Source organism: Cydia amplana, chromosome 26 (genome assembly GCF_948474715.1).
Source record: "Cydia amplana chromosome 26, ilCydAmpl1.1, whole genome shotgun sequence".
Taxonomy (NCBI): Eukaryota; Metazoa; Arthropoda; class Insecta; order Lepidoptera; family Tortricidae; genus Cydia; species Cydia amplana.
In genome coordinates, this window is record NC_086094.1 from 6,935,465 (window position 1) to 6,952,229 (window position 16,765).

General features: G+C 40.2%; 1 protein-coding gene across 1 annotated transcript; it reads right to left on the reverse strand.

The window, feature by feature from the left end:
• Positions 1-1,409: 1,409 nt before the first annotated feature.
• On the reverse strand, positions 1,410-16,639 carry LOC134660259 (zinc finger protein 23-like). The gene is made up of 11 exons (XM_063516002.1): positions 16,392-16,639; positions 15,773-15,907; positions 14,800-15,306; positions 14,420-14,596; positions 12,810-12,895; positions 11,282-11,392; positions 9,014-9,145; positions 5,780-5,851; positions 5,167-5,278; positions 3,394-3,501; positions 1,410-1,622 (listed from the first exon to the last, which is right to left on the reverse strand). The coding sequence occupies exons 1-11, from the start codon at positions 16,533-16,535 to the stop codon at positions 1,416-1,418; spliced, it is 1,791 nt and encodes a 596-aa protein (XP_063372072.1). The 5' UTR covers positions 16,536-16,639; the 3' UTR covers positions 1,410-1,415.
• Between the last annotated feature and the right edge of the window lie 126 nt (positions 16,640-16,765).

Below are 16,765 nucleotides of genomic sequence, written 5' to 3' on the forward strand. Positions count from 1 at the left end.
CAAGCGGAAAGCTAGCTGGCGCGAGTAGCCACGTGTACCCGGGTACCCATGTCCGGCAGATGGCTTGGCTGCAGGTTGACGCGCCATGCTGTCGCACGTCAAGTACATACACATGAAGAGCAAGCGGAAAGCTAGCTGGCACGAGTAGACGTGTACCCGGGTACCCGTGTCCGGCAGATGGCTGCAGGTTGACGCGCCATGCTGTCGCACGTCAAGTATATACACATGAAGAGCAAGCGGAAAGCTAGCTGGCGCGAGTAGCCACGTGTACCCGGGTACCCATGTCCGGCAGATGGCTGCAGGTTGACGCGCCATGCTGTCGCACGTCAAGTACATACACATGAAGAGCAAGCGGAAAGCTAGCTGGCACGAGTAGACGTGTACCCGGGTACACGTGTCCGGCAGATGGCTGCAGGTTGACGCGCCATGCTGTCGCACGTCAAGTATATACACATGAAGAGCAAGCGGAAAGCTAGCTGGCACGAGTAGACGTGTACCCGGGTACCCGTGTCCGGCAGATGGCTGCAGGTTGACGCGCCATGCTGTCGCACGTCAAGTACATACACATGAAGAGCAAGCGGAAAGCTAGCTGGCACGAGTAGACACGTACCCGGGTTTTAAAATATAAATTGTGTCTAATAATAACTGCCGTCTTCGTTTCTCTATTAGGTAATCTTCTGGTGCTTTATTTAATGCGTAATAATATATCCGCACCATAAGTTCAACGCCAAAGACCGATCGGTCACAGACAACAGAGCGACATCGACCTACATGCATATACATAAAGTTCAACTTCAGTTTTGACACTTCAATGACGTGGCGTCTGAGTGACAGCTTTTGTGGTTGACACGGCGTGGAAAAGGTTAAAATAATTCATTTTAAATACAGTCAAATACCCTATTCCGACATCAAATAATCACTCTCTGTCGTCGAATGACATTGTATATAAGCATTATGTATTTTTGTTCTGTGATTTTTTTGTGTTTTATATTTACCTATATCCATATTGTAAAAACCTTACCTAAGAAAAAGAAAATAAATAAATAAGGTAAAAATAGTGGATTTTTTTTATTTTCCTAGTTGATATTACATTATGTTCGTACACATTAAACTGGTTGAAGGAACTATAGTTCGTTTTTTTTAGCATTAGAAAGAACTTGCAAGAAGGTAAGCGATCTTGACATGTCTTTTAATTGAAAAACGCTTTTTAAAAATCAAAAACTATTACTTATGAAAGCAGAAGAATATAAATGATCGTATTAGATTCATAATTGTTACATATTTGCCGTAACTTATTTTTAAAATGTGTTTCTCAATTAAAAGACACATCAAGATTGTTTACCTTATTTCTAATGCTAAAAAAATGAACTATAGGTGAAATGAGCCTAAATTACTCGTACTGTAAAAGGGTTTTCCTACTCGGTTGTTGCATTTTCGACCGTATCCCCTCTAGCATTAGGTGCAACAACGCTAACAGTCTTCCTGGGCGGGCATATCTTGTGCACCCGCCTCTTGTGCGTGTAAAGAGACGCGCTCTGCCTAAAGGTGCACCCACACAGCTCGCACGAGAGCGGCCGCTCGCCCGTGTGGGTGAACTCGTGCTCGCGGAGACCTTTCTTATCCTGAAATAATGATGTAAAGTGTCATTTTATGGAACTTCCTAAGGGCCACTTCCCACTAACCCGGGGTTAAACCGTTAACTTAGTGTCAAATTGTACTGGTAACTCCGGCTAACCCCGGGCATAGAGAAAAAAATACATAGAGTGCTCACTCCATACATCAGTTTTAGTACCAAAAAGACTATTAGCATCTGGCATCGAGTAGCGGAACTATCAGTACTGCTACTTGACAATAGATGTAGCAGTACTGATAGTTCCGCTACTCGATGCTAGATGTAGACACTGAAATTAATAATCTAACTGATGTATGGAGTGAGCACTCTTGTCTTACTATATTTCTCTATGCCTCTCTGGGCTAGTGAATGGTGCAAGTGGCCCTAACTATTTATGTTAACAAAAGTCACTAGTAAATTCATATTTTTTGACAATTTCAATATGGCGGCTAGGTGGTTTGTTTGCATAGTTAGCAAGTTCCATAGAATGACACTTTATCGTAGTACTGGATACGGGAAAAAAAGAAATTTTCCTTTTTCGGGTTCCGTATTCAAAGGGCCAAAACAGATTACTAAGACTTTTGTCAACTAGCAGAACTGATAATTTCCGCTACTTGACGCTAGATGTCGACTATGAAATAATTCGCGTTTTGGTAAGAAAACTGATGTATGGAGTTACTATTACTCTTTCTTTACTTATAATTCTCTATGGTCCAAACTACTTGCGATTACCTAAAATATTTAAATCTCAGCTCCTGTTTCGTCTTAAGGATTGCAATAAGTCCAAATCCGTCCAGCAATGTAGGTTTATGTTCAAATTTCATCAAGTGGACGAAAACTAGCGCACAACGGCCCTATATAGCCAAATTATATTATATAGCCTTTATTGCTGATACTGAACATAAGTACAACAAATTTTACATATACTTAAAATCTTATTAACTAGCACATCGGTTTTTCCGGTTTAGTGGTCAGCGTGTCAAGTGACACATAGGCCTCTTCCAGCTTCCTCCATTCTGTTTTGGCCGCCTTTTTTCCTTTTGCCATTCCGTGGGAACCACTCCGTTATAATTTTAGATAAGATAAGATAAGATAAGATAATCGTTTATTTGATAAAACACGAGTTATACATAAGATGTCAATATATACAAATTCAGTTCTTTACATGTCTGGCTGGAATTTCAGCATTCAAATATTTATTACAAAATTAAATTACAAATATTAAATAAGCAGTATAGAATCATGTTGAAGAGAAAAAAAATGACAATGTGTACCAATGTCAAATTACTGAACTAAATTATCTCAATATTGTTAATTATAAATAGTTGTATTAAATGTAAATCATTAATGTCATTATCAATTTTTCGACAGTAAACTGTACAGTTATTCACATGTCCGGCTGAAATTTCAGCATTCATAGTATTATGTATAAATTAAATTTCCAATAAAAGAAAATTTACGGAAAAAAACAAATGTTAATGTGTATCAATATCAAATTCCTACTTAACTAAATCCTATCTAAAATTATTAATTTTAAAATGTTGTATTATATCATTTAAGTTATAAAAACAATGTTCCAATAGTAAACTATACAAATTTTTCCGAAAAGCCTTTCCTTCTAGTGTCCTTATAGCAACAGGAATTTTAGTCCATTTTGTCCTGCTATCTCTTATCGTGTGTCCCGTCCATCGCCATTTATATAGCCAAAACTGATGTATGGAGTGAGCACTCTATGTATATTTTTCTCTATGCCTAGGATTAATAATAAATGTTGTAGTCACCCTGAATGCCTTCCCGCACAGCTGGCAGACCTTGTCCCTCGGCCCCTCCTTAAGGCCTTGGTGCGCGCGCCGCACGTGCCGCGTGATGCACCTGCGCGTTGCCAGCGCCTGCGCACATAAAAAAATATATTATAGGGACATTCTTACACAGATTGACTAGGTCCAACAGTAAGCTCAAGAAGGCTTGTGTTGTGGGTACTCAGACAACGATATATATAATATACAAATACATAGAAAACACCCAAGACTCGGGAACAAATATCTGTGCTCATCACACAAATGAATGCGCTTACCGCTCAAATAATAGTTATTAGTTTTACAAGGAGGCAAAGTTGTTGTTTAACCGCTCCTGCTAATATTGATAGCCGAGAAAGCGAAAGAATCCAAAATTGAACCAGGAGCGTAGCGAATGGTTTGAAAAATGGAATTTTGAGCGTTGCGAGGGTTTATAGTTATTTGTTTTACAAGGGGGCAAAGTTGTTGTTTAACCGCTCGTGCTAATATTGATACCCGAGCAAGCGAAAGATTCCAAAATTGAACCACGAGCGTAGCGAGTGGTTCGAAAAATGGAATCATGAGCGTTGCGAGGGTTTCAAAGCACGAGGCTTAAACAAAATTTGCCCCCGAGTGAAACACAACATTTTTCACCACAACAACCCGAAGCAAATATTAAATGTAAGATGTCAAACAAAAACAAACCAAATGAATGTTATTAAAAATATTTATCATTCAAAATCATCATTTAAAAGTCAATTCTACCAGCAAACATTAGAAAACAACCCAAATTTGCATTTGATTACTTTGCCTCACATGTGCATAAAATGCAACTTTGCTATCTGTTTTTAAACAATCAAGAGAGCCTTTACCAGTTGGTGTGGTGGAAAACAATTTTTCACATCACCTATTTAGAAAGGGGCTTTTTCTTTCCTGCTAGGAGGGATCAAAGTGGCATCAAGGCGGTTTGTTTACAAAGGGCCTACCGGGAAACTCGAAATCGAAACTCAACTATCTGCCTCTTTATCGCTCGAATATGCAAGAGTGATAGAGAGGTTAGATAACAAAATGTCGACTCTCTCGTTTGCGGCAGACCCTTAGGGCTCGTTTAGAAGGTGCGAGTACTCGCATGCGAGTTTCATTACATTGCGTCATTTGATCGGTCGGCTGAATTGATGTAACCTCAATGGTCCGCAATGTAACTAAAATCGTATACGAGTTCGCGCGCCGTCTAAATGAGTCTTATTAGATTGTGGGAGTGGCGCCCCCTACGCCGAGTTTCGCGTAATATTCCCTATATCCGGTGCATCTGTACTCAGTGTTGTGAATAACGCTTATTTTTAGGCTTAAAGACTCAAGCCCTCAAGACTCTTAAGTCTTGAAGACCACGACTATATTAGAGATTTGTATCTATTTTACGCGTATGGATGTAAGAAATCGTCTTTGCCGCCTTTGAGGCGTTAAGCCTCGAGAGTCTTAAGGGTTCGAGTCTTTAAGCCTCGAAATGAGATTATTCACAACTACAGACAAGACATCCTCCAGACTGAGCATAGTAGCGCTACCCCCTCCGCCACAAATATACGGTAGTTTTACTCTATCTTCGAGTCAAAGTGTCTTTGTGTGACGTCCGTGTCTTTGAACGGACCAATCACGGCACGGGACTCGCTCGCCTCGTCCCCCGCACCCCAGTATTGTTGGCAGCATCGGTTTCATGAAATAATTGCTCTAAACTCCGTCTAGAGCATTCCTAGTCTATGTTCACAACACTATCTGTGTTACCTTGCCGCAGACGGGACACTCGTGCTGGGTCTGCCCTCTGTGCTGGTAATTGACGTGGTCCCGCAGTTCGCCGCGGGACCGGTACCCCTTTTCGCACACACTGCACTTGTACCTGCAGGGACACATTCTAATGTTTGAAACTAGCGACCCGCCCCGGCTTCGCACGGGCATAGAGAAAAACTCCATACATCAGTTTTAGTACCAAAAAGACTATTAGCATCTAGCATCGAGTAGCGGAACTATCAGTACTGCTACTTGACAATAGATGTAGCACCGACCGGAAAGTCTTATGCTGTTGAGATAAGACTTTCCGGTCGGTGCTACATCTATTGTCAAGTAGCAGTACTGATAGTTCCGCTACTCGATGCTAGATGTAGACACTGAAATTAATAGTCTGAACTGATGTATGGAGTGAGCACTCTTGTCTTACTATATTTCTCTATGGCACGGGTTAACAAATGATACATAAACCTTCCTCTTGAATCACTCTATGTATTAAAAAAACCGCGTCAAAATCCGTTGCGTAGTTTTAAAGATCTAAGCATATATAGGGACGGACAGCAGGAAGCGACTTTGTTTGATACTATGTAGTAAAGGTGAGAAAGAGACTAACTTGAGTATGTCCTTGTTGGCGTGCGCCTGAGTGTACTTGAGGTGATGCTCGTACGACGCTCGACTGACGAAACTGGAAGGTAACATTAATTTAGGTACATTAGGGTCATTCGGTCATTTCTGAAAGAGCTACGAATTTGTATGATTCCATGTACATATGTATATTTTCTAAATCAAATTTCTATTACACCTTATGTGTATAATTGCATGAATTCTATAGTGATTTAAATTGTATTTTTTTTTCCTTATTTTCTCGTAATGCATGTTAATTATAAGATGTAATTATTTTTGAAAAGATGTGTCCCGCCGAGTTTGTTGCCGGTCCCATAATGGGATACCCTCCCACAATTGAGGGGGGATTTAAATCTTCTCGGGGCAGAGGTGTAGGGTTGGAGCCGGTCTACCTAGCTTTATTTGACGTTCATAAGCGCATTGTAATTATGCCTACTTGAATAAACTATCTTTTATCTTATCTTATCTTTATCGGGGCAAGTGGGTAAAGGGAACTTTTTTTTTTTTTATGATAAACTGATCGGCGATTGGCTCTAAACCTGATGGAAAGTGAAGACAGACCCTAAGATGGAGCTCACCGGTTCAGTAATAGCCTATTCACTCTAGCTTTAAAGAGACCGATTACGCGAAACTCTGCGTAGGGGGCGCCACAATTACTCCAAATCAGAGGGTCTACCGCAAACGAGAGAGTCAAAATTCTGTTATCTAACCTCTCTATCACTCTTGCATATTCGAGCGATAAAGAGGCAGTTTCGATATTCGCGTTTCCCGGTAGGCCCTTTGTAAACAAACCGCCTTGATGTATCAATGTCATATTTTATTGTCTGTGAAAACTTGTCAAACAACAGGCACAGTATGTATAAGGGCCCATTTAGACGATGCGAGTTTCATTACATTGCGGGTTTTCATCGGTCGGTTGAATTGGACTTAACCAACACTCCGCAATGTAACTAAAATCGCATGCGAGTTCGCGCGCCGTCTAAATCGGCCATAATAAGTTACTCTATGGTTTATGATGGGTGCTAGTGCTGCACTCTGGTGGCAGAACATTGCAGTAATACTCCCTATAGTGGCAACTGCATGCGACCGTTTACACATTATTTATTTTATTCTCTCTCCGTAGGCGCTCTTCGCTACAAAGCAGTAAAACGCATAATCGGCTACAAGCGTAGCGCTCGCGCAAGCAGTGAACGCGTTATGATGGGCTACCTACAAACTACTGTGGGTGAAAACATTTCATCAAACTCTGCCACAGTTTTTAGTTATTCCACTTATCACGGTGTTTATTTTATTAATTACTAGCGACCCGCCCCGGCTTCGCACGGGTGAACAAATTATTCATAAACATTCCTTGTGAATCACTCTATCTATAAAAAAACCGCATCAAAATCCGTTGCGTAGTTTTAAAGATCTAAGCATACATACAGAAAGACAGCGGGAAGCGACTTTGTTTATACTATGTAGTGATTAGTTCATATAAAATAATTGTACTTATTATAAGAACAGCCCATTATCCTAATGATAATATTGTCATAACAAACCCTACACTTTATGGGAGTTCAGGCGGCATTAGTCGCAGGTGTATGGGACTGGGATTATAACCTACATATAAGTGTGGCAATTGTCATCAATAATGTCAACTATGAATATACGTACTACGTTTATAATGACACCCCTCACTTTGTTTTGTTCAAGTCTGTGGAAAATTAGTTATTAGATTTTTTTGTGATCTTCAGCACGAGGAGATTGCGCCAGGACGGGTACAAAGGGCAAATGGACCCACCTCTTGGCACACTCGACCCACCTCCACTTGTCACACTCGACTCACCTCCACTTGTCACACTCGACCCACCTCCACTTGTCACACTCGACCCACCTCCACTTGTCACACTCGACCCACCTCTTGGCACTTAACCAACACTCCGCAATGTAACTAAAATCGCATGCGAGTTCGCGCGCCGTCTAAATCGGCCCTAATAAGTTACTCTATGGTTTATGATGGGTGCTAGTGCTGCACTCTGGTGGCAGAACATTGCAGTAATACTCCCTATAGTGGCAACTGCATGCGACCGTTTACACATTATTTATTTTATTCTCTCTCCGTAGGCGCTCTTCGCTACAAAGCAGTAAAACGCATAATCGGCTACAAGCGTAGCGCTCGCGCAAGCAGTGAACGCGTTATGATGGGCTACCTACAAACTACTGTGGGTGAAAACATTACATCAAACTCTGCCACAGTTTTTAGTTATTCCACTTATCACGGTGTTTATTTTATTAATTACTAGCGACCCGCCCCGGCTTCGCACGGGCATAGAGAAAAAAATACATAGAGTGCTCACTCCATACATCAGTTTTAGTACCAAAAAGACTATTAGCATCTAGCATCGAGTAGCGGAACTATCAGTACTGCTACTTGACAATAGATGTAGCACCGACCGGAAAGTCTTATGCTGTTAAGATAAGACTTTCCGGTCGGTGCTACATCTATTGTCAAGTAGCAGTACTGATAGTTCTGCTACTCGATGCTAGATGTAGACACTGAAATTAATAGTCTGAACTGTGTATGGAGTGAGAATAAAAAAAAGAAGAAGAAAACATTCCTTGTGAATCACTCTATCTATTTAAAAAAACCGCATCAAAATCCGTTGCGTAGTTTTAAAGATCTAAGCATACATACAGAAAGACAGCGGGAAGCGACTTTGTTTATACTATGTAGTGATTAGTTCATATAAAATAATTGTACTTATTATAAGAACAGCCCATTATCCTAATGATAATATTGTCATAACAAACCCTACACTTTATGGGAGTTCAGGCGGCATTAGTCGCAGGTGTATGGGACTGGGATTATAACCTACATATAAGTGTGGCAATTGTCATCAATAATGTCAACTATGAAAATATGACGTTTATAAGGACACTTTGTTTTGTTCAAGTCTGTAGAAAATTAGCTATAAGATTTTTTTTGTGATCTTCAGCACGAGGAGATTGCGCCAGGACGGGTACAAAGGGCAAATGGACCCACCTCTTGGCACACTCGACCCACCTCCACTTGTCACACTCGACTCACCTCCACTTGTCACACTCGACCCACCTCCACTTGTCACACTCGACCCACCTCTTGGCACACTCGACCCACCTCTTGGCACACTCGACCCACCTCTTGGCACACTTGACCCACCTCTTGGCACACTGGACCCACCTCTTGGCACACTCGACCCACCTCTTGGCACACTCGACGCACTCGAACTGCTCTCGCTTCTGGTGGATCCTCGCGTGGACCTTCAGAAGGTCGACGCGGACTAGTTTGTTGCAGGAGGGGCACTGCTGGCGGGGAGGCGGCGCAAGATGGACCCTGAGGTCAAAATACATCACATAAAGTAAACGTCCCTGTGCTGGACATGCTAATGTAAAGCATAGGTTAGCCAAGTCAGCGAAACTAACCCACGTGATGGGGCCGACTGTGTACAACCGACTGCCGAGTCATGTCACGAATGCGCCGTCATTAACTAGCTTTAAAATGCCACTGAAACCATGGCTTATCGAGCACACTTTTTATAGCTTTAATGAGTTTATGGAGTACAAAATAAGTACCTAAACTTAGATTTTAATTTAATTTTATATTATGTTATTATGTAAAATGTTACAAATCCTATTTTGTAAATAATTTCTTGTAAATAATATTGTGACATGTAATACGAATTATTATGAATAAATATATGAATATGAATATGAATAATGCCCAATAGCTGACACCCTGCTGTCACCTCTATTGACACTGACAGTTTAAAGGCGACATGTACTGGGATGGTGACGGGCACTAGCACGTTTACCATATTTGCAATAAACGATTATGATTACCTTACACATTCTGAAAATTTTAATATCAATACTGAATGTAGGTAAAATACCTTGTTACTCGTATTGCCATTTAGCAAAATAGTTATAAACTAGTTGTAAAATATGTCGTTTGAAATTATTCTTATTCTTAACAAATTCATTGCCACCCAGCCAAACAAGACATCCACGGGAGGCCACTAACATTTCGTCGTATAAAGCTGTAGTACCACGATCCCGACTATCGGGTCGTCCGGCCTGGGAACGAAATCATAAAATACCCGATAGTCGGGTTTTCGGCACTGAATGTGTTAAATTATTTGTTCGAAATAGTACCTAAGTAATTTATTTAATGTAAACTGTGTACATAAAGGCGTTCAATATAATTGATTAATGTTAATGAATGACTGTTTGTTTCTCAAAAAAAAAAAAAAGAATGTATCAGCATTTTAAATTGTATTGTCAGGTCATTTTGTTTAATAAAGACTAGCGACCCGCCCCGGCTTGCGCGGGTTAACAAATTATACATAAACCGTCCTCTTGAATCACTATCTATTGAAAAAAACCGCATCAAAATCCGTTGCGTAGTTTTAAAGATCTATTAAGCACACATAGGGGGACAGACAGACAGCGGGAAGCGACTTTGTTTATACTATGTACTATGTAGTGACCAGAGACCCGCCCTGGCTTCGCAAGGTTTACACAAAACTTTAACAAATTATACACCTAATTCCTCAAGAATCACTCTATTAGATAGTTGAAAAACGCATGAAAATCCGTTCAGTAGTTTATCGCGAACATACAAACAGACAGATGCGGCGGTGGAAATCACTACATAGTATAAAACAAATTAGATCTTTAAAACTACGCGACGGATTTTGATGCGGCTTTTTTTAATAGATAGAGTGATTCAAGAGGAAGGTTTGTGTAATTTGTTAACCCGTGCGAAGCCGGGGCGGGTCGCTAGTTGTTTTATAAGGTGTATTAGAACAAATTAAATTATTTTCAGAAAATATTTTAATTTGTTTTTATTTCAAGTAGACACACTACTATAAGTTATAAACTTTAGATAAATGTCATATACTAAGAAAAAGTGACCAAGGCATCCAGTGCCCCAGGCTGGAATCGAACCAGCGTCCTCTGCTATCACCTCAGGCACCTGCCGCGATAGCAGAGGACGCTGGTTCGATTCCAGCGTGGGGCACTGGAGGCCTTGGTCACTTTTTAGGGTTCCGTACCCAAAGGGTAAAAACGGGACCCTATTACTAAGACTCCGCTGTCCGTCCGTCTGTCCGTCTGTCCGTCCGTCCGTCTGTCACCAGGCTGTATCTCACGAACCGTGATAGCTAGACAGTTGAAATTTTCACATATGATGTATTTCTGTTGCCGCTACAACAACAAATACTAAAAACAGAATAAAATAAGGATTTAAGTGGGGCTCCCATACGACAAACGTGATTTTTGACCGAAGTTAAGCAACGTCGGGCGGGGTCAGTACTTGGATGGGTGACCGTTTTTTTGCTTGTTTTGCTCTATTTTTTGTTGATGGTGCGGAACCCTCCGTGCGCGAGTCCGACTCGCACTTGGCCGGTTTTTTTTTATTCTTAGTATATGACATTTATTCAATGTTTTATAATGTGTTGAGAATACTCACTGTTGGTGCCTGGCGAGGTTATTCTTGAAGGCGAACTTCTTACCGCAAGCGGTGCACGTGTGCCCCTCCCGGTGCTGGCGCTGCACGTGCTTCCAACGCTGGTTCTTGTTCCTGAAATCATAGAGAAAAAAATACATAGAGTGCTCACTCCATACATCAGTTTTAGTACCAAAAAGACTATTAGCATCTAGCATCGAGTAGCGGAACTATCATTACTGCTACTTGACAATAGATGTAGCACCGACCGGACCGGACCGGTTTCCGGTCGGTGCTACATCTATTGTCAAGTAGCAGTAATGATAGTTCCGCTACTCGATGCTAGATGTACACACTGAAATTAATAGTCTGAACTGATGTATGGAGTGAGCACTCTTGTCTTACTATATTTCTCTATGCTGAAATGCACAAACAGCTTACCCAAACAAGTAGTAGAAACTTTAGAAAAATATCCTGATAAAGCAAAGAGTACACTTAAGAAAGCACTGATTAACATGAATTAATGTAAGATATAACTAGTATTAACATGTAAGCACTAACTGTAACAAAACAATATAAGTTCACATATAAGGCTAAGCTTAGTTTAAATAATCTCCAAATATAGAGATTGTAACTGAGATTGATTGTACAACTAACCTCTTGATTAAAAATAAACAGATTAATTTTTTTTTTTTTTACGTGCCATTTTCAAGGGTGATTCGTTGTAAACACACTCTTTGGGATAATAATTACATTTATTATACGTTTTGAAGCGCTGGTGGCCTAGCGGTAGGAGCGTGCGACTTGCAATCCGGAGGTCGCGGGTTCGAACCCCGGCTCGTACCAATGAGTTTTTCGGAACTTATGTACGAAATATCATTTGATATTTACCAGTCGCTTTTCGGTGAAGGAAAACATCGCGAGGAAACCGGACTAATCCCAAAAAGGCCTAGTTTACCCTCTGGGTTGGAAGGTCAGATGGCAGTCGCTTTCGTGAAAACTAGTGCATATGCCAATTCCTGGGATTAGTTGCCAAGCGGACCCCAGGCTCCCATAAGCCGTGGCAAAATGCCGGGACAACGCGAGGAAGATGATGATGATTATACGTTTTGAAGTGAAAACTTAGCGGCGCTGTGCACTTTTTGTGATGGGGAAAAAATTTTAAACTCGTAACAGGTGTCACGTGACCGTAAGACGTAAGACGGACACGTGACCTGATCGAAAAACTGTTACTTCAATGTCATTGAGTTTTTTTTATTGATTTAAATGCCATCTAGTGAGTTTCGCTTTAACCGGTATTAATATAAGTCGAGTACTAACAGTGATGTGCTTAGGGGTTTTAAGTAATGCGACGAAATAACGCTAGAAGGCGTTAACCTCAATTATACATAGTGCTGCAGACATTTTGCAATAGTGATTGAGTTTTCACTTCTGCCGGCACTCCCTGAGTGCAACCCGTTGTTTTTTTAATCAAGAAATGTGAATGACTGAAGGGTGGCTGCCTTTTTCGCAGATTTTGCTCGACGCAGTCTTAAGCATTAAAGAAGCTTACTGAAAATACTTGTTGCACTCTGGGCAGGGGTACACATCTGTGGGCAGGCTCTTCGCCCCGCTGCATTTGTTACCAGGTCTCCCGGTCTGTAAAAAAAAGATAATGTATGTACAGTCGTTGTCAAAGATATGTTTAGAATTTTCACCTTATTACAAAGGAGTAAGGTGCAAAATTACCCTCCCATAGAAAATGGACCAGCGAAAATATATGAAACAGCCAAATTTGTTTTTCGCGATTTCGGTGTTGGTCCCATAGTAAACTTTGCTCAGTATAATCATAGAGAAATATAGTAAAACAAGAGTGCTCACTCCATACATCAGTTCAGACTATTAATTTCAGTGTGTACATCTAGCATCGAGTAGCGGAACTATCAGTACTGCTACTTGACAATAGATGTAGCACCGACCGGAAAGTCTTATGCTGTTGAGATAAGACTTTCCGGTCGGTGCTACATCTATTGTCAAGTAGCAGTAATGATAGTTCCGCTACTCGATGCTAGATGCTAATAGTCTTTTTGGTACTAAAACTGATGTATGGAGTGAGCACTCTATGTATTTTTTTCTCTATGGCTCAGTATAATATGGTATAATCCCAAAACCTCCCTCCCAGCGGAAATGCAGTTATTTTACAGCCACAGTCCTGTATATAAGACAAATAACTACAGTGCTGGCTGGAATCGAAGCAGCATCTTCTTTTTGCAGCGCCCATCCAAATTTCTCAAATCTATGCAGTTTTTAAAGAATAAGGTGCCTATTACTATAGATAAACATAAGTAAAGAAAGAGTGGTAACCCCATACATCAGTTTATTCCCAAAACGCAAGTTATTACGTAGTCGACATCTAGCGTCAAGTAGCGGACATTATCAGTAGGTACTACTAGTTGACAACAGATGTCGCGGCGAACGAACACTCTAATGCTCGGCAGTTTTTAGCTAATATTATAACCGGATTAACAGGAACTCTATTTTCAACTCCTTCTGCTTATAATATTAGTTGTAAATTGTTTTAGTACTTACATTTTTCGTCAGTAGCGACACTTGTGACATCTGGTGTCAAGTAGCGGTACTGATAGTTCCACTACTTGATGTTAGATGTCGACTACGAAATAACTCGCGTTATTTCTGGTAAGAAAACTGAGGTATAGAGTTACCGCTCTTTCTTTACTTATATTTATTTATGATTATGTACAGGGATGTTGCGGATGCCGATTTTTTGACATCCGCGGATGCGGATTTTTAAAGGCTGACATCCGTGGATGCGGATGTCAAGATAGTACCATAAAAAACGTCAAATATTACATTTTAGTAATTTTTATTTCATAAAACCGGCCAAGTGCGAGTCGGACTCGCGTTCCAAAGGTTCCCTACACTAAGTCCCACTCACGCTTGACTGCTCATTTCTAATAGGTTTTTTGATTAATGACAAACTTACCTAGCAGTCTAGTACTTACGGCGATGCTAAGACGTTTCTGTACCGACCTGTTCCACATCCACATCCGCATTAAATCCGCATCGATTTTATGCGGATACGAATGCGGATGCGGATGTTGAAAAGAATGCGGAAGTTCCGCGGTTGCGGATGCGGATATTCGCAACATCCCTGTTACGTACCTTATTACTCTTCACACGCTTGTGAACTTTCAAATGCTTGTTCATATCCTGCACACTGTAGCAGGCCTGGTCGCAGAGAAGGCAGGAGTGCTGCGTGCAGTGCTCAGACTTGTGGGCGGTCGCGCTGTCCATCTTTACGTATGATAGGCAGATGAGGCACTGTACATGATCGGGTTTCTGTGAAAGAAAGTTGTATCTGACATTAGCGACTTGTAAAGTGGTTAAGATGCATGATAAAGCCTCGTGAACGTCAGCTGCCGCTCCGTTTGCGGGTTGAGGATTGATAGATAGAAACATGGCGATATTTTTTTAATTCCTCACAAATTTGTAAAAGAATAAAAGCATGTCACTAACCATCTGAGTTAAACTATAAATCTTACCTCCACATGATTATCCTCATTGTGTCGCTCCAGGCTAATCTGACTCTTAAATACCTTCACACAAGACTCACATTTGAATGCTGCAGAAACAAAACCTTCCTCCATTTTTTTTTTCTCTCTAATCTCTAGCATTTCCTCTTCACCCATTTCTTTTGTTACTAAATAATCCTTATAATTAAAGTAATCTTCCTTTTTTAACCTTTTGCGTTTTTTATTTGCAACTTTATCTATCTGACATTCAATTATCTTTCTTTTAGTTTTAACTTTAACATTTTCTTCAATTTCTCTCTTTTCTTTAACATAATTTTCTTCAATATGGCAGTCATTATCTGACACACAATTATAATGTAACTCTGACAGTGGTATGTCATCCATGTCAGTTTCAGTCTTGATTTCCGGGCCGCAGTCTATGAAATTGTCAGTTTCTTGTATGTCAGAGATTACAGTGAAGTCATAGGTATGTTTGTGGCAGAAGAGAAGATGGGAGAGACAACTTTTGGATTTAAACTGAAAAAAAAACAAATTATTGGTATTTGCTACACGAAAAATACGCGCAATAATAAGACGTTGAGTTGCGGAAATCAAGCCCGCGAGAACATATATTGGTATTTGCTTCCTGCAGTGAAGTAGGGATTAAGCAATGATAATGCTTTTCCTATTTAACATCAATATGGGTAAGTGTGGCCTTCACTTTGTTTACACATTAAATGAGTGTTTATGAGTTCATACATTTGCCAATAAACACAAGTAGCAAGGACCTTTGGTTCTGGCAAAAAATCTCGTTTCAGTCAGACACAAAAAATTGTTTGCTAATTTTATTGCATGGGAAATTTCATACTTTACTGTTGTTTGATGTTATTCGGTCCGTTAAATGGGATTGGTGCAACCGAGCCTAAGTTTTACAAATGGTCTGTTAACAGTTAATATAATGAACAGTAAAACACGGGTAAAACACTATAATTACCATACTAACATCCTGGCCCTCTGCTATAACCGACAGCTGTTTCTGCGCCACACAAGCCTGCCGTCTAAAGCGGGCGATCCTCCGCATGATCGCTGCACACTCCCAGCAAATGAACAAGCTTGCAGCTTCCTTGTAGAATCCTTCCTGGAAAAGTAAAGTGAGAATTTAATTGGCCAATCTACTCGTACTACCCAAGACTCAAGTCTTTTGAGTCCTCTTCTTTAAGACTCAACTCAATTGGTCACTCTTATAATTAAGTTGAAACTCAAGTTCTTTTCAACTTGAGCCCTGAGTTTTTTGTATAGACTTGAGTCCTTTTTTGAAAACTCAAATTTTATTTACAACTTCTTGGGTTAGGTAAGTACACAAATTATACCATAGCACCTTTTTTATTTACTTGAATGGAGTCTTTATTCAGAGGCTACAGTCCTTTTGAGTTGCGCTTATAAAAGACTTAATTAAGGACTCGACCGACGCTTAAAGGACTTGAAAGTTTTTAAGCGCTGAGCCTCGTAAAAACAAGTGGAGTTCTTCAAATTTAGACTTAAGACTTTAGTTTCTACCAACACAAAAGCAGTCTGATTTAGTACTTTAACTAGTTATTTTGGGCTTTTGAAAGATACTTTACTCTGTAAGCTTCCGAGTCGTATGATAGAAGCGAATATAGATTGTTTATTCCATCATTTATTCGGCAAAGTTGGGACAGCTTTCTGTCGTTACTTAAGCATGTGCAACACAGTGTTTTTAGAGCAATTTCTGCTGTATCCTCCATATTTGTCTGTAGAACTAATAAGTTGTGATATAGTTGAATACAATTTTAGTAACAAAATTCACAATTTAAGGCAATGTAGCCTGTAAATGCAAATATTTCTTAACATTTTTGCGATAACAAGCCCAAAAATCATCCAAAACTACATAATTGTTTTGACAGCAAATGTCAAACATAGCGTTTAGTTTTTGCTTCTGTCAAAGAGTTTGAGAATATTTTACTCTTTTTTTTTA